The sequence below is a fragment of the Trachymyrmex cornetzi genome, unplaced genomic scaffold, assembly GCF_001594075.2.
Source record: "Trachymyrmex cornetzi isolate Tcor2-1 unplaced genomic scaffold, Tcor1.1 scaffold127, whole genome shotgun sequence".
Lineage (NCBI taxonomy): Eukaryota > Metazoa > Arthropoda > Insecta > Hymenoptera > Formicidae > Trachymyrmex > Trachymyrmex cornetzi.
The window spans coordinates 1678118-1698074 of record NW_017295839.1 but is presented as its reverse complement, the minus strand read 5'-3'; the positions used below and the strand labels follow the sequence as shown (position 1 = coordinate 1698074).

Genomic DNA, 19957 nt, shown 5'->3' with positions numbered 1-19957 from the left:
ATATCAAGTAACACATAATACTCTAAAATTATTTTAGTTGATGATTGTAATACTTTTCTTTACTTAATAATGTCGATGTATTTATATGTACGTAGCAAATTTAAACAAAAGTCCATTTAAACAAAATCCCATTCCCCCCTCGCGCGCTTGCTCATCTCTCTCTCTCTCTCTCTCTCTCTCTCTCTCTCTCTCTCTCTCTCTCTCTCTCTCTCTCTCGCACGATGCTTCCATAATGAGGAAACAGCGCAATATTGTCTCACACAAAGATATTATATTACCTTGTAAAAGAAAAAAAAATGACTCTGGTATAAATTCACTTGGCGCCGTGTTGAGGATAAGTACATCGACACGTCAATGAAATTTGAAGAGCTCCTGACAATCTCCCGATATTGTCGTGAAATCGTCCACTGAGGGAGTCGCAAAATTGCCAATTGTGTTAAACCACTTCGATTTCATAACCGACGTAAACATTCGATATGATGACGCGGCGAATGATAGGAACGATGTTCTTGTCAAGTATACGTAGGACGATGACGAGTGACAATTGGTGTACTCGCGTTTGCGAAGAAACGTAGATACCTGAAGGGCAGGCGAGAATGTGCGGACACGAGCGACACACGGGATTTTAACGCGCGCGTGACAAATATCGGAGCAATCGGAGCATCGGATGACGGATACGAATCTGACGAATTGCAAAGTCGGAGCATCTCGAAGTGTGTGTATGTTCTACACTCACTTGCACTCGCCCGATCTAATCAACTTATATCACCGGTTACCAATTCAGGTTGTCGATTGACGGTCCTATATTAGCGAATGATCACGTTGCAACGAGTACGGACCACCTCCTTCGTGATTGGCTAAAATAGAATAGTCAGTCGGTAACCTCAATCAGAAGTAATGCGATTATAGCTTTACGATTTAATAAATAAATAAAAGCTATGATAGGAGCGTGTTGGATGTTGGAACATGCGACACGACAAACCTAATATGATGCCTCTTATGATGTGCGACAGGTTAAGTTATATGTTGCCACAATCTTGTTGCGCGATCACATTTGATTTGATGCTTAAATTGGCTGTTCCGAATTCAACCCACCATCATGCGTATTTCACAATTTCCACAGTACTGTGGCTCCTGATAGGTTGAAATTTTTATTTTCTGTTCTCTATTTCTTTGATTGCGCGCGGCCCCTAATTACACCTGTTGGTGTATTATTCTAGACATCCAATCAGACTTTTAATTCTGGAAGAATATACCAATAGCAGCGAGCGCTCAGTCAACTAATGAGTTTTCTAAATGCGTCGAATGGTTTGAAGTTAGGGGCGCAAAATTCTCGAAAATTCAAATCCAGACGAGGAGCATTGCATTCAGTTCGATTAACCGGCAGCATTTCTTAAAGCAAGATAATCTTTTTTCTCGTATATTAAATTACAAAAAACTACTCCTGTTTATGTCAATAAAATAATACAATTGTTCGTTTAATTGATTGAAATTAGTGATTATATAATCACTAATTTTAAGTTACTCGAAGTTTTTTTTTTTCAAATCAATCGAGTGTCGTAACGCTGTCTTGTAACGCTTGTATTGCTGAAGAAGACGCCATAGAGAGTCGAAACGTTCAAAGATTATTGGAAAAAAAGGTCAAGAATTAATTTTACGTACTAATTACCACGTCGACTCTCAATCGCCCTAGTTTGGGATTCTTTTTTTTTTGTTTGAATTTGGAAGAGTCCATTGTGGAAGATTATTTCTGAGATATTTCAGAAAACTCTCTCTTTCGGTGCAGTGTGAGTTTAATAAAGAACTATCTTAAATACGGCAAGTGATTTATTAATTTCTTTAAAATAATGCGTCAAGTTTTTTCTAAAATTATGCGTAAGTAAATTTATTCGCTTAATTCACTATTACCTAGTCACTTTTTTTATAACTTAGAAGAGCGTACGTAATTCCGGAGAAAATATTTTTTCAAGCGGTTTAACTAGAGAGGATACAAAGATTGACTATTTTGAAATGACCATATATCGTCGATTTTCTTAACTTCTTCATTAGTTGATAAATCAGCAGTTTTTTCGATTATGTCAGGTGAACTCTTTTCTGATGACACCGTGGATATCAAATGTATTGACAATTTACGTCGATCCTTACTATGTACATTTTCCTAGGAGATTTTATATGATAGATGTATTATATTGATTTTTCAACTACTAAAGTACTTTTCTCAAAAATTATATCTAATAAAAAATCGTTTTATATTTTTTGTTCTTACGATGAAACATTTTCTTTTCGGAATAACATTAAATGATATATTTTGAATATAAAAGTAAATTGATTACCTTAAAGAATTTAAGTAACTGCTGCCGTGATATCGTCTTTAAGTAAGCTACTTCAATATTGACTCGATCGAAGTTATATTGTTGGGTTAGAATTTCATTCCAATACAAGTTACACATTGAACTTAACGTGTCTAGTTTTCCCAAACATAATGTAGCTAAAGTTTTCTTGTTTTCTTTAAATTGCTCTTCTGTCATGGTAGATATGTGATTCTGGAATGTAATTATTAGTAATATTAATTTTAATAAAAGTATACAGCCTTGTATTACTACATAAAAACTGGAGTAATATATTTGATTATAATATTATAAGATATTGTATGATAAATGTAAAAAAAGGAAATGTAGTTCCAATAACCAATGCATTAATATGTACTATTATTGTATACACTGTTGGTAAATTTATGAATCGAATGGATTATCAAATATAACACAAGTCATACATTCTAAACAGTTCACTGAAATGTTTGTGTCCATTAAACATAAGATGAAGGTGTTAGAACATAAGGTGTTAGAAAACAACACGGATATCATTTATTAAAAAACGATCACAAAAAAGATAATACTGACACAGTTTGCAAACAAAAGTTTAATTTTTTAGTAAAATTGACATTTATGATAAATTAAATTAACAAGTATTTCATTCAATTAACAACAAGTATTACGTTTTAAAACGCATTGATTTTATGTTGTCCACTTACTCATAAATTATGTCATTTTGACGCTAAGAAACATTGAATATCAATTTAACACAAAATTTCCAAATAACATAACCATTACGTTAAATTAACACTCGAATATGCTAAAAAATTCAACACAAACGGTTAACGAGAACATAAGTGGATTCCAATAATAATACACAATAATTTTTACCATGTAAGATATTATTATACTTACCAACATGGAGTCTAAAAATGAATTGATTCGTTTTTCGACATATTGCGGGTGTTTATCACTTTTTAAACTGATTCGTAAGCCTTGCGTTGCTCTCAATTTATGTGGACCACAAAATACAGAATACCCTAATTGCTCCTTAGTTCTTAAAGTATCCAAGCAAGGTACCTCGATAATTTGAGCTAAGAGCTCTAAGAGCATATTCGACTCTGTTGATTGAAGACCAGTTAGATAATGTACCATTGTACAGGAACATTTATGGACATTATTTTCTGCTTCAAACAGAAAATGGCAACCTGTAAACAGATATTACACAATATTATAAATTGTTGCATACTAAATCATATAGACGATATTAACTTAAGACCTAATCTAATTTCAAAGATAAAAATTTTATTATAGATAAAAAAATGTTACTTCAATAACAAAGAATTTTCTGTTACTTCCACAAATTTCATTTTTATATTGAAAAAGATTAGGTTGTTCATTTTCATATTTTTGTATTTTTTCTACAATAAACCTTGCATTTATACGAAACTTAGAAAATAGAAATAATAAAATTTTTAATGTTATGATATTCTTTAAAGATCGATGGTATCAACGTTATTTTGACTTTAAACAAAAAATTAAAGCTTTGCTCTTCTCTCTACTTTCCTTTCAGTTTAAACAAATCCATGCAGTAGAATGGAGACCAATTTCAAGCAGTCGCGAAAAAGTTGGGTTCGATTTCAAGCTTCGGAAAATTATTTTATGGAAGAACAGATCCGACTAAACTTGTCGGAGAAAAACTTTGAACTAAAAGGTTTTACCAACAGTTCGTGTGCGCTTGCAGGTGTTAGGTGTTTGATACATATTGAGAGAGAGCTCATTGATGCATTCACATTTTCATCAAATAGAATAACATTTTATATAAGTTAGAATTTCCGAAACAAAAACAAAACGTGCATATATGTGTAATCCATGCATATCAGGGTAACTCCGGTATATATGCCTCACCTATCAAAAACTTAATTTATTAAGTATTATTTAATATATTTAAAGTAATCGAACTATATCATTAAAAACTTTGTACTGTCCAATATTATGAAAAAAATACTAGAAATCCGAAATATTTATATATTTTGTATTATAAAATGAACTTTTTTGAATCCTTGCATTTTTGCCGTATATCCCATAGAGATGGGATATATGGCTACCCTTAGGAAGAGGGATGGGGGGGGGGGGGGTTTACGTATGGATCATAAAAGATTTACAAATAATGCATATAAATAAAACGTAAAAAGACACAATAACCTATAAAATGCGTTTATAAAGTTTTATTAAGGAATAAGAATGACAAATATGTATATGAAGTAATAAATAATAATTACAATCTTGCCACATGTATTACATGTGTTACGACATGCGGTACATATTTCATGTAATGCGTTTATTGTATTTAGCGCACTGAATTCAATCTGTGCATTTTGTGTGCTTTGGCCCGAATAAATTTCTCCCGTTAAAAATGCCATATATCTCAAACAAGTGGGATATACAAGAAAAACAAACTAAACAAAGAATACAACAGCAAATTACTTGTATTTTGTTATACAACATGCTTTACTATTCCTCTACACTCATGTATAACGAAATAACCACTAAGTCTTTTGCACGTCCTACAGTAATCATTTTATGTTGATTATAATTTATGTTGGCACTACTTAAAGTAGTGACAAATCGATTCAACTTACAATAATTTCATTAATATTAATAGTAAGAAACTAAAATCATAACAAAATACTAACATAACATAAAGACAACAGAAAAGTTGCGAAAAAATTAACCCCACTCCTATTTTTTCTGACTTCTGCGGCATAAATCCCTGCGCGGCGTATTTGCCGGAGTTACGCTATTGTGTGATACAGACAATATTTTCAATTCTCCCTTTAATATTCTCGATGTACATTTTTCGAAGCCGAAGGCCACATTAAATTTTTGAGTTTGATCTCCTTTTTATTCCGCGAGAAAATGAAAGTAAGTGCAATCGGCGTAAACATATTAAATTTTTTAAATTATCATAAATAAAATTTGATCTTGTTATATGCTTACCATTTTCTAGTTTAATTTCGCGGGGCATTACTAGTTCCTGTTTTAACAATGGTACTATGTTGGGTACCCCAGTTGTCAACTTAGACTCTATTAGTTTATGTATATCTGTAGCTTCTTTTACAGTCACATTACCATATATAAAGCACTCGACGTGCACCTTACTGAGTAGCTGTCGTATAAATCGCTGGAGTCCCTCGACGTTTAAATCTATCATAGAATAAATAATATAATCATAAATATATCATAGAAATAATAATTATATGCCATTAATATGTTTTGTAATTGTGCTAAGAACTAAAAAAAATTTAGGAAATAGAGAGAGAAAAGAAAATAACTTTTTACAAAAAGTACACAAGTTCTCTCTTATACTTACGGGTAGTAGCGTCCAACAATTCTTTCTGGAGAAAACCTGGCTTTCTTAATAGGTTTAAATGGTAATAGTCAGCACGTTTATAAGGGTCTTCAGCAGCGAAATTTTTCAAACTCCTGATATACTGTAATAATTCTACATAAATATGTTACTTAACCCTTACCGTACTAAAATGGGTAACGAGTGACCGAGCGATTCCTGTTTGTGCAAATTTCTTTGAGTTTTTCGGTAATTATAAATTATACTACATTTTATTATTTTTCAAAATAAAGAGTCAATATTTATTCTAGAAAGTTGAAAGTATGTTGGTGAATTTTTAGAGATTTTTTAAATTATTTTGAAGAGGTGAAAAAAAGAAGAGGTTTGAAGTGACACTGATGGTATAGATGAGGCACCAAATTGTAGATGGTATGATAAGGGTGTATATATATTTAATGTACGTACTTCTTCCTTTTGGATTTCAAATCTCTTCCGATCAACCTTAAAATTTATCATTCGATCCAAAATTTTTTCTAACATCACATGTTGTTTGTTATCATAACCATCTATAAAGAGCTATGAAAAGAATTGATATTTCTTTTAGATTATGAATATATTTTTATAAAAGAGTTGACAAACATTATTATATAGGAATAGAATTGAGTATATTGACGAATAACAAATTAGAACTAAATGATTTCTGAATAAGCAATTTATGTATATGTGTGTAAAATGGCATTTGTTTTAAATATTATTAATATTAATGACAAATTGAACAATAATTTCTTTAAATAAACATTCAAATTTATTTAAATAATATACATTATATTTTATTATTGTTATTATGTATGTACTCACTGTTATTCCAAAATAATGAATACCTAATCCGCATTGTAAACCAGCTAAATAAGCAGCATATATATATTTGTTAAGAGAATCATGAAACAGCTTAACAAATATATAAGCGAAATTGTAACTAAGGGGATCCGTTAAGATAAATGGGCTATAAAATAGAGACAGAACAAACATTGTGCACAATTATAGAAAATATTTTTTGTTATAAGAGATTATATTTAATTCTTATATTTAAATAACAATATTTTAAAAATCATAATTGCAAAATTAAGTTTGTTTTTTTTAATAGTTTCAGTCATAACCAACTTATTGATAATATTTGGAATGCACATTAATATCTATTAATATCGTCATACTGTAAATTAATAATTAAAATCATTTTAGTTGCCAGAATATTTCAAAATTACATTTAAAAAAAAATATTTCAGTATTACATATCCGATTAGAATAGCAACGTAGCTTTCACATTCAACTAATACATGCCTAAAGAAAAGGAAGTTCATGCCTGCTGTAGGCGCAAGAAGTTCATTGTTCTGTTTATACCAAAGTCTTACAAATGGTGTGTCCCTCAAAATAATGGGAAACTTTTCAATCTGTAAAATTTCACTTGTTAATATATATATGCAATGATTTGCAAATATATACATAAGAGATCGCATACAATAGGCCAAACGATCTTTCATGTACAAAAACAAGTCAAAGCCAAAATTATTTTATCTTATTTTTGTTATTAATTATATCATGATCTCTTAGCTTTCTGTGCGTAAATTAACCTTTAAATACCGGTATATATTTTTGTAAAGTTAGTACAGAAATATATATTCAAACGCACTTTATACGTGATTATTACATAAAAACTATTCATGTGTAAAAGAGACATAATTTATTATAAGTTACTCTAACATTATTTAAATTCTATTTCATATCAAATTTCACGATATAGTTTATTGTTCATGGTGATTTTGGTTTTCAGTATCACAATGTGATCAAGAATTAAGAATACAAAAAATAGTATTTTAAATTACGTTAGTTAATGGTTTGATATCAAACTTAGTCGGTATAAATTCATTCTTGGGAGGTAATTTCAGTTCGTCGTTAAAGCCAGGGGAGTTCCACATGTCCATTGTTTCCTTGGATACCTTCACTTTCTTATACTTAGTGCCATACCAACATTCAATTTCATCAGTTATATTTTCATATTCTTTTGCAATTATGTAAATCCTAACATTTTGCGGCGTCAAATATTTCATTATTTCCTCGATTACGTCCGGCCGCCAAGCAATTTGCGGGCACAAGATTACATTCATGGAAAATTTTTGCAAAGCTCGAGCTGTAAATTTCACATGATCACGAGGCGGAAACTTTCCTTTAAAATGGAAGTTCATATTTTCAATATCTCTATATTCCTGCAAATGTACAAAAATGCGTGTTATTTCATATTCAATATCTTGTTTAAAATTTACTATAGAGAACGATAAAAAAAGTTCTATAGCTTTTAATGAGTATTTTGAATCGGTAAATCCCCACCCTTAATGGTTTTCTATATGAAATAATGTATAGTTTCCAATAAGGATTTCATTCCGATTAACACCTATTAGATACCAAAATGCAAATATGATGTAAATATATAAGAAATAAAAAATTAATACTTTTTTCTTCATTATAACATTATATATTCATTACGTGTTTGAGATACGCCAAACATTTATACGCGTGTACATATTTCTGAAAAAGCACGGTGTTTTTCGACGGGATTTGAATCTAATAGCATAGGACCTGTGGGATAGTAATCCTACACGCTAACCCTGAGATATAACCGCATGTATGTGTACACAATTTAGAATTCGGCTGTTAATTGATATCTCGTACAAGTAAATTTAAGTAATTATTTAAAAGACGTCCCTCACTTTCAATTTCAATAAAACTTTGCTCGAAAAGTTAACATTGCAAAAAAAATTATTTTCGAATAGTTAATTTTTAAAAATTATTATGAACTGTTAAAAGTTAACTTTCCGCACATAGCAAGAACAGAACAGTCTTTCGTTTTGAATAAAAATGGTTCGAATGAGCCAAATTTCATTAAAATCGGAGGTGAGATAACGATTCTGAATACATATACCGACTAAAATATGTATACATACATAGTGCTGAATTAAGTCGATGTGACAGATTTCCTATCTCAATTAGTCGTCAATTTTAACGCTTAATATCTCGGTTCGTGAGGAGCCTAGGCATAACATTTTACTACCGGTTTTTTCGTTTCATGCAAAAACGGGTCGAATGAGCATAATTTCATTAAAATTTAAGGTGAGGGGCGTTTTCTAAATAATTATTTACCATAATTTTATATCCGAGAAATTAAAAAAGTATTATAAACCATAAGCATTACAGTGGATATTTCCTATTATTACCCATAGAACACTTAGGCCAATATTACATGCGTCCGTTTTTTGTCGTACGGCCAATTTTTTAAGCGTGTTAATTGGCTGCAAGACAGAGATGATCTCGGACCTCTTTGTCCTATAACCAATCGATAGACTTGGAAAATTTGTCGTACGACAAAAAACGGACACATGTAATATTGGTCTTAATGCATGCAATTCCACATAGAACAGAATTGATAGTCCCTAGTAAATTCACTATAAAAATTTATAAGAGAAAATTTATTGAAACACATAATTGGTCAGCCCGCGGTCATAAATTGTTTCCCATAAAGAACATTTCGACTTTCATAGTTTGGAAACCATAGACATTTGTAAGTCGGTACTTTACATAAAACATCATTAAAATTGATAAGAGTTTAATACGAAAAACTCTATAGAAAATTATACTAAAATCTTATTGATAACTGTAGAGTTTCAATAGCTATTCCCGTGTGCTACTATTGAAAACTATAAAAACTATATAAATTCTATATTTTCCTATAGTATTATATAGAAAATTTTAAGCAGGTACGATATTGAAGTACAAAATGTCTGGTAAATTGTGATAGCATAATTTTCCGGACAATCTACATAAAAATTATAATTTATTTCATCAATTACTTCGTAGATCCATTTCATTGGTCCTTTCGAATTAAGCATATTGATATACTGAAACACCAGTAGAACAATACCTTCGATATGCTTAATACCTTCATCGGTCAAATCGATACCGATACTGAAAATACTGAAGCCTCTGACGGCATAATCTAGTTCGCATGCTAGGAAGACACTCCATCCCTTAGCTCTCAAAGCTGATAATAATGAGCCTTCTCCTTGATGTCCAAACAAATGAGTAACATAACGTTCAGGCTATATTGACAAATTAACAATAAATGTAAAAAAATACATACGTACACACACACACACACGCACAAACACCGCACACACACGCATGCCTGCGCGCACGCACACGCGCATGCGCGTACACTACAAACATATACAAGGTATTCTATTCTATTTACCCCGGGCAAATATATCAAAAAATATTGAAAATGTAGAAACAAGTTTCTAATAAAAGTGGAACGGTTTTGAGTGGGATGTATTTTGGTCATGTTGTTTTTTGTCTCGGTGAAGGCGCCAAAAAGATATGAAGGTCAGCTCCACCTTTTTAAATGGAATTGTTTTTTTATACAGTATGATTCTTCTAATTATTCTGCATATAAAAGTATTAAGATAGTGATATTAAAAAACCAATAGTTTATAAGATATTTTACACTTTATTCTGGCACATATTGGCATAAAATGTTGAATAATTCGTAAAATATTAACTTTTTATAATCGTACCTTAATACTTTTATGAATAGAGTAATGAAATGAATCAATTGGAAAGAAAACACATATAGATGCTTATTTAAAAATTTTTTTATTTTGCATACATATTTTTTTAAAGCAACTTAGTGTGTTTCCTTTCCACCAACTGATTTACCTTATTAGTCTGATCATAAAAGAATTACGGTAATGAGATATCAAAAAGTTAATTAACATTTTATGTTGCAGAACAAAGTATAAAATATCTCATAATCTATTGATTTTTTGATATGACTACGTTAATACTTTTATATGCAGAATAATTAGAGGAATCATTTTGTATTAGTCAATTCACTAGTGGCTAGCCGTACACAAATTAAAGTTAATAAAAAGAGCATTCAGTCACGCGTAAGATATTATTTGCGAATATTATATATTTCAATTTCTTATATTACAAATAAAACACAATTAATAGACGTTTCGGTCTATATGAGACCATCTTCAGCATACAATATTCAAAATTCCCATTCAAATATTTACTTTTATTTCGCCGTCAATCAAACATTTACTCCTATTTTGTTGTCAATCATTCATTTGCTTTCAATTCGTCGTTATTTTAATTTACTTCAATTTGTTATAATAAAGAATTTTACCTCGAAAAAAAAGTTGCGAAAACCGAAGTTGTGAATCATATTGTGCAAAAAAATTCCATTCTAAAAAGTAGAGGTGACTTTCATATCTTTTTGGCGCTTTCTAGAAAAAAAAACAACATAACAAAAACACGTCCCCCTCGAAACCGGTCCATTTTCAGTTGAAACATTTTTCTATATTTTCGATATTTTTCGAGATATTCACCTGAGGAAATTAAAATAGAACACGCTATATGTAAAGTAAACGATGACTTCTGACAGAGTTTGTGGACATGTAGAGCGGACTAAACTGGGTCGTAAAGTCCCGTACTCTCTTGCAATTTTCACAATAGTTAACGAGATATTAATTTCTAAAGATAGCCGAATAAGAGGATAAATTGCAGATAATAACATAAGACAATTTTAAGGTCTCCTTGAGAGTTCTTTATAAAATATTTTAAAGATGTTACTTAAAAAACTTTTAAAGGTATTTAAAATATCTTAAAGTTGTATTGTTCGTCGATCACATATTTATAGACATTCTGCTCAATAGGTAACACAAAAGAAAATCGCGAAAATTGCAAAATGGTAAAGAACTTGTTGTCTCAGTTTAGTTCTCTATGTACACATCAGCATCAAAACTTATTGAATACATATATATATATGTATATATTGTACGTATGTATGTATATACATATATATATATATATATATATATACATAAGCTACTGTATGTGTGTGCGTATGTGTATGTATATGAAACACTGTTCGACAAAAATTGATCTTTTTTCGAACATTGTAACGAAGCAGCTCATTCCCGTAATTTAGAATGCTAATTACGACCCCGATTTTTGAAATTGTACCAGCACATCACATATCGTAGTTATAATATAACAAAATATCTAAAAATGGCCTTTTCTTGTAACTTGAACTGTCAATTTGTTAAAATTGTAATGTGATGGCACAATTTAAAAAGCGGATTCGTATTCAACCAAAAAATTTCGAAAAATATCTAATCTCGTTTTAGTGTTTTCTTTTTTAATTATACTTAAAGAAAGAACTAACAATAAGATATAATATTCATTTAAAGTATCAAAGCCAAAAGAAACGTATATTATATTACCATCGACCGGCAATGTTGACGCAGATCTGGTAAAAGAAACGAAATGATTAAGTTTCTTAGATCCCTTATCGGAATAACGTACCACATAGTACGAAAATGTTCATCCTTGAATGGTTCAGACCATATTGAAACTTCAATGTCCTTGTTTCGTACCTCACCAAACAGATTTACTACCATATTTTCGAGTTCATCTAAACTCTCTAAATAGAAAATTCATTTATTAATATAATATATAGTAAATGTTTTTAGATGTTCTACTCGTAAGTAGTTTCAATAAATTATATCGTCGTACCTTTGCCAAGAACAGACAGTGACATAATGTTTGCAGAATAATACTTTTCATAAAATTCTAGTAGTTTATTTCGAACATTAATGCCCTTTTGTTTCGGTATTGTACTTAATGTTTCTCTATTCCCTACGCCGAATTTTGAAAACGGATGATCTGAGCTCCCAGATGATCTATGTAATTGCCCAAATCGCCTCGAATCATCCGCTAAATATTTCTCACATTCTGAACTTATGGAATTTAGTTCTAGCTCAGTCAAGTTCTCCGTAAAGAGAGGCGCCAAGAAAAATTGAGCAAAACGATCTAAAGCGCCTTCTAACTTCTTGGAAATTACATCGAAATAATAGGAGGTGTGATCTAAATTTGTTTCTGCGTTCCACGTACCACCATTCAATGACAGAAATTGCATGTAATCATCCTGTTGAGGATATTTCTTCGTTCCTAGCACCAACATATGCTCGCAAAAGTGCGCTAATCCAGGTAAATCATCTGGATCGCACATACAGCCTGTAACACATATTTTATCCCTATATACTTCGAAATTAATAATTTGAGAATTATTAATAAAAATATGTTAGTTCCATATTACATTATAAAATATAACTAAATCCAGTAGAAAATGTTAAAAATAATAACAATATAAAGTGGTTAAGAAAAATATACGCAGAGACAAAAAAAATTAAAACATTGACTCGTGGCCTAAAGGCTTAGGACAATCGCACGGAATATATGAGATCCAGATTCGGTTTTCTCTATATGGCTGCGGTCGATTTGGACGCTTTCAACGTTTTTCCGTACTTTTATTTTTATTTTGCGTCTAACGAACGACAAAAAATAATGATTATAAGCCCTTAAAGCGTGTAAACGTCTTAATCGACCGCAGTTTGTATTTGTTATAATTCATAATATGTGCAGAATATATGATTTTATAAAAATGTTCTTATGAAAATAGCTAGATAAATCGAGCAAAATACCAAAATAATACGATTACCGACATCAATGTCCATTGCAGCAGCGCTTTTAATAGTTGTTGGATCGCTTGTTAAAAGAACTTTCATTTTATTAGTGAGTACTAAACCTCTGTATAATCGGTTTTCGTTTTCGGCTTTTATTATATCATCACATCGCCTTTCTACACGTTCAATCGACATATTGATCATCGGCGCAACAGATTCAGAAATTTGATTTCTAAATATGAAGAAAATATAAATTAAAATTTTAGGAATGCATAAATTTGTTAATCTATTATATCGCTATGCATCAATGATACTGAAAAATATTCTAAAGCTGGACCGGGGCTATTCTATTATCTTCAATGTCTTAATGTGATACAACATTTATGGGAACAAATAATATCTTTTTGCAGTGCTTATAGCTACCTTATACAATCATAACTACTTCTCATCAGCACAAGTATAATCTTTAAATGTTCAGTATATGTTGCTCAGAAACATAAATATCATGAGAAATGGCCCAAATATAACCCCGCTGTACTTTGAATATTAAATATGTATGTATAAATGTAACAAAATAGTATATAAACTCTTACATTATGAAGTAAATTCTTAGATTATGAAGTTATATATTTCTATAATTTATTATTATTAAGACAAAATATTTTCTCTAGTCTCAAAACAAGTTTTTATCTATTTCAGATTTCTTTATCTCAAGTCGAATTTTTCATCAATTTCCATTTATGTTCTAACGGCACAAGTGCAAAATAAAAATATGTAGTAGGCTTAGTCTCACATTTCCTTATTCCATCATGTTTAAATGGCAATTATACAAGTAGGAAAGTAATACAAAGTTGAAATAAAGGAAAACTTAACTTTAGATAATTGAAAAAAAGCCGATTGATAAAAAAATCATCTGATAACAACATATCACTAGAAAATAATTTTAGCTGATGATTGTAATACTTTTCTTTACTTAATATTGTCGATGTATTTATATGTACGTAGCAAATTTAAAGAAAAGAAATATAAAAATTATATTGCGGTAAAAAATCTTTATGCTTGAATATGTATATAAACATATATAAACATGCAGTATGAACATTCACGAACATACATAATTATACATGGAATATATCTGTACGTGTCCATGTATCCTTCTTTCCTTGTAAACTTACTCTTTAATATCTTGGTAGTACTACAGGATTCGGTCTATGGTTATGGTGTGGCCAGTGCCATCGATCGACTCCAGTTACTCAAAAATTAAAGTCTTTATTTCCGAGCGCGTTATGTTACTCGACTTAACACGACAAGAGCCAGAGAAGAAGTGTCGCTCTCGATTTCTTATTCGACCTCACCTGGAAAACACGATTTGTTTTTCGACTGTTCTAGGATGTTTCGAATTCTCGGTTTAAAATTATACGCGATCTAGCAGTTTAGTTTTTTCCGCGAGATGCAGCGGTTGCATCTCATTTCCCTAGCGGGTTACAACATGTGTAATCTTGGTCTCTACTGCCTTGTCAAATTATTAGGCACATGTTCCGATAAATAAATGCGGTTTAGAACGCGTCGTTAATTATTCTCGCTTTCGCTGTCGCTATTTACGCTTATCGGTATAACAGTTTTGTATCTGTCTCTCTACGTTGTCCTTTTTTCTGCCTCGAACAACTGAGCAGCTTTCGCGTGAACTTAGCCATATTCGGTATTTCTCGCGGAATTGTATGTGCTATTCTTTTACATAACAGAAAAAACTGTCGTTTATATTCGAATTGCAGCTGGGGTAGTGGCAATAAATTCGCTACAATATAATAAAAATAATAATAGTGAGAAAACATAAAAAAATAATAACAAAGGTAATTTTCCCATTATTTCTTTTAGAAAAAAAAACAGGTTTGGACAGATGTAAAGCAACTACCCATTTATAATTGCATATAAAATTATACATAATTGTATATGAACAATTTTTTTTACAACAAACTATGTGGAAAATATCTTTTTATTTATTTTTAATCATTTTTCAGTATTATATCTATTACACTAAACAGTAGTTTTACAAAAGAAACAAGAATGTATAAACATGTATGAACATATTCCATATATAACTATTTATGTTTATGTATGTTTGTACATGTTTATGTACACTGTTAAAAAAGACATAAAATTTAATGTATTTTTAAGTTCAAAAATTAAATTAAATTTTATGACTACGTTAAATTTTATGTATCTGTAACTAAAAAGTATATTTGTGTACATGTATATGAAATTTAGTGTACGTTTCATAAAATTTTACGAAGTTTAGTACATTTTTTATTAAATTTTATGTAGATTTGTATAAAATTTAATGTAAATAAACGTTAAATTTAAGTTATTTGTCACTTCATTTTCATTGACAACACATTAAATGTTTTTAATGTTCCTGCTTGGAATTTGCTTCCATTACACGTGTAATCCTGTCTATGCCAATAAAATAATACAACAATAGTTTGATTAGTTGATTGAAATTAGTGATTATGTAATCACTAATTTTAAGTTACTTGAAGTTTTTAATTGAAATCAATCGAGGGTCATGTGAAATTCATAGTCCGGGTAAAACTTCCCCTTTACACAGCCTGCCCAAAATGATCTCCGATTGACCTTGACCTTGACCCTTAAGACCGTCAAGGTCATTGTCAAGGCTTTTTTCGTCACTCGTTATTCATTAAAGAGTTATTAATGAAAACGTTTTTATGAATAGGACACTTTTTCAATACAAAATATACATTCCAACATGAAGAATGTATTACATTTTATTCATTACTTGACGATACATCATTTAATGGATCGCGTGGAAGTCGTGCACCCCCAAACAGGGGGGGGGTAGTGGGGTGAGAGTCGCTTTGCCTGGAAATCTTGCGCCCCCAAGCAGGAGGGTAGAGAGGGTGATAGTCGCTATGCGTGGAAGTTATATTATTCATAAAAACGTTTTCATTAATAACTTTTTAATGAGTAACGAGCGACGGAAAAGGTTGATGACCTTGACCTCTTTAAAGGTCACTCGTAACGTAAGTCGTTTAGGGCTGGCTGTGTAATGGGAAATTTTTCCAAACTAAGTAGCAAACGAAGAATTAATTATCATTCAATAGTTTTCTAGCAAATTTCGCCGGTTGAAAAAAAAAGAAAAAACTTTTTTATTTTTACTTCGACCATTGTTACGGCAACTATTATTAATACGTGCTTTAACGCTAGTCGTGATAGACAGTTCATTCATTTTCCGTCAAGATAACTTTTTGTGATTGGCAAGACGATCTTCCTCGAATCGATTGATGAAGCGGTTGTCCTCGCTGGATTCGTCCATCGTCTTTAGAATGTCGTCAGCATGTGCCAACGAATCAAGTTCAAAGCAACTTGAATAATAGGAATACAAGGTATGTTCTACCAGAAGATATCTCGCATGCCGCATTCAGGCATAATCTTCCATAGAAGGTCTACTTACCTTTTCTGGAAAGCCGCGGATCCGATTATCAAATTAGATAATCGATCGATTTAGCAGGGAGTCAGTATAAAATTATAAAATCCCAGCACCGTTAATATGTGAATTGTAAAATCTACATTTTTTATGCATCAATAAGTATTGCATACTTATTTAAGTTATTAGCATACACAATTGAGTCATTCGTGTCTAGCACATTTCTTTTCTTCGAAAAACTAGGAGTATCAAGTATAATTATTTATAACATTTACATACAATTTTTTTTAAATATACAATCTTATGAATACGTTCTAAAGATGTTAAGGTATATATGTAAAAATCTCTTAATAATTTTTGTATATTTATTAAGATGATGAAAATTAACTCGGAACACGAATGATCCATCGTGTGCAATAAAGAACTGGAAAAGTATTGTATTTATTAACAGTTCAAGTAAGGTACATACCTTAAAAATGTAATTATAAGATTATTTGAGTACAATCATATATATAATTGTAAAAAATAAAATACGATATACATCACTAAATAAAATTTAATAAATTTTATCTATTATTCTATTTTTCTACGCGATTTTATGTTCGTAACTTTTTACACTTTGCTAAAAGAATAATACTTTTCATAATGCATGTCAAGAACCGGACGTGCGTGTTTGTGGCAATCTTTTTGCTAAAGATGACTCTTACGACCGGCTCCCGAAGTATTACGGTCGTCTCGTGATTCACCTTATATACGAGCGACTCATTAGCAGGAAAGCGGAGCCGCGATCCATATCGAGACCGCTCCGATCATCGCCCACGAGCGAAGCGCGAATCTGTCTGATTTGTAGCTTAAACGAACTCCAGCCGGACGATGCGTTATAAAGAGGCGCGGGCCTGCATTATACGACCTACGTGTGCTTTGCATTTGGTGCGCGCGTGGGCGACAAATTGCGGTAAATTGCCACGAAAATCAGGAAACCGTATGTTAAACCGAGACCCAGGTTGAACCGTCCTTATTTCACCGATTGTACATTGTAGCTAACTTTTGATTGACATGCACGGATTGAGTCGTTGGCGGATTTCTTCGCCTAAATATGCAACGGGAAAAATATTCGCTGCTAATACGACATTATATTTTGCCTTAACGACATTACACTGTTAGATATCAAAAAACCTAATTTTTTGGTTATTTTTAAGTTCTTAAATTAATCTATTTCTGGGGTTAGTTTCAAAGCAAACACCGTCCATATTAACGCACTTAGTAAATAATAAATAAAAATTTGAGTTAAATTTAATACATTTTCTTGAGTTTTAAATTGTTTAACTTCATTGTTTTAATTAAATTATTATTAATATATATTGAATAGAGGAACAGTGACGATCTATAGAAATGATTAAAATTAACTCAAATTAGGTATAATATGATATTATAAAAAGTGTATCGACTTTTTCATAATTAACATATTCGAATTTTATTATCTCGATTATATTTATAATTTTATTAGGATTGTTAAAGAAATTGCAATATATTTTTAAAGTTATAAAAGCTTATTATATTTATATATTAATATATTTTTCTAATTATTATATAAGTAATATACTGAATCTGATAATAACGTGAGTACTGTAGACTTCTACAGTACAGCTAATTGCTGACCTTGCCCGACGATCGCGATAATCGACGTTGCATATTCGGTAATTGCCGCTCATTAACCGACGTAACGATATACCTAGCCAGCTAATGAATGAAACGCAAAAATTGCGATCGTCATGTGAGAGTAGCGAAAAGCGCGTGGGTGCGCACCTTAGCGTGAAATTATAGTATTTTAGAATCATAATCACGATGGTGATATACCGACTCGGCGCATCCATTAATAAAACAAAGCTATGTCCACAGTCTATTCATAAAACCTTCCTTTTCTTTCTTTTATTATATAAATTAACTACACACTGCCATTTCACATTTATTGGTAACTCAGGTCAACTGCACTCGTTACATCATCGATGTTACTACGTTTGCATGACTACGTCGATGTACTAGTGGTTGATTGCTTTTTACTACTTCCTCATTGCTCTAAGAATTATTTCACGTTCTAATTAATTTTGACTCGTAGCACGCGATGACAGGATCATAAAACTTACGAAATATTGCTAAATGTTTCTGGATCTCCCCCTAATAAATTATAATCATCAATTATATAATTTCTAAATAATTTAAACTTAAGATAGTTTCTATAATAAATTAATTTTTGTCCTAAAATGTAAGTAACTATATAATTTATAAGAATTATCAATATGTTAATATTATAATTTAGAAAATAAAAATTATTATTTGAAACAAGCAAAAAGTCTGTGTTGTGTATTAAAATGAAACTTTTAAATTATTATAAAATTAGGAATTATATATGAAACTTTTAAATTATTATAAAATTAGAAATTATAAATTTAATGTTTTTTGTAAAAGTTACGTAGAAATGCATTTTATTTTATTTTAAATAAAATATTTATTTAAAAAACATTAAACGATTAAATCTATGAGAATTCGCGATTTGTGAATGTTCGTAGTTGAAAGAAATATAATATTAAAATGCTTTTATGTTCATCTAAACGTATAAAATTTATTTACTCTATATATAACGTATATTGCATCGTTACGCACCACGTCGTTGCCTGACGCAAGTGATGCGATAGTTGCAGCATTGAGCCCTCGGTAACCTCAAGACATACGGCCTGTAATTGACCGCTACCTTCTAGCTAGTTACTTTTAGTACTTCCTCGTTACGTTAAGAATTATTTTATACGGGATTAATTAATTGCACCGTCGGGACTGAACAGCAACTTTACGTGCTCGCTGGCGCAATCGGCACGTTAGATAATACACCGGAAACATCGCGAGTACATATATCACGTTTGCTTTATTTATTCGGAATACATACCAATCGTCGTGTCAAAATTTTCTTTTTCTTTGACTGACTTATCAACAAATACGATGAATGAGCTACAAATAATTAACATAAACTTACTATAAAGTTAGAAAATTATATATAATATATATAAAAATGCATCTTTTTGTATAATGAAAATAAAACATGATGAAAATATTTTTAACTGTGCGTCATTATTCGTTTTATACGTAAAACTAATTAACTGCACAAATAAGCTATAATCTTTTGTAATGGATCTGTGAAATGTAAAATCTTCAAGTACAATAATTTATTAGTGCAATGCAACACGTTTGCGTATCATATTTATATGTAGGGGAAGAAAAAATG

The 19957-nt window shown here is 30.8% G+C and overlaps 1 protein-coding gene across 1 annotated transcript; it reads right to left on the bottom strand.

Annotated features, from left to right (window-relative positions):
* Nucleotides 1–1978: 1978 nt before the first annotated feature.
* Nucleotides 1979–13481, bottom strand: LOC108770468 (insulin-degrading enzyme-like). Its single transcript, XM_018522080.1, has 13 exons — nt 13277–13481; nt 12292–12792; nt 12000–12199; nt 9561–9809; nt 7542–7922; nt 7000–7109; nt 6520–6664; nt 6127–6237; nt 5686–5806; nt 5313–5519; nt 3228–3520; nt 2334–2543; nt 1979–2158 (listed from the first exon to the last, which is right to left on the bottom strand). The coding sequence occupies exons 1-13, from the start codon at nt 13443–13445 to the stop codon at nt 1979–1981; spliced, it is 2877 nt and encodes a 958-aa protein (XP_018377582.1). The 5' UTR covers nt 13446–13481.
* Nucleotides 13482–19957: the final 6476 nt, after the last annotated feature.

What these genes read in the sequence shown, in the direction of transcription:
- LOC108770468 (XM_018522080.1), bottom strand. Translation starts at nt 13,445, where the DNA reads ATGATCAATATGTCGATTGAACGTGTAGAAAGGCGATGTGATGATATA. An exon ending in ATGAACTTCCTTTTCTTTAG is followed by an intron (nt 6,665 to 6,999) that starts GCATGTATTAGT and finishes TCTATTTTATAG; the next exon opens with CCCATTTATCTTAACGGATC. An exon ending in TTCATTATTTTGGAATAACA is followed by an intron (nt 6,238 to 6,519) that starts GTGAGTACATAC and finishes TTCTTTTCATAG; the next exon opens with CTCTTTATAGATGGTTATGA.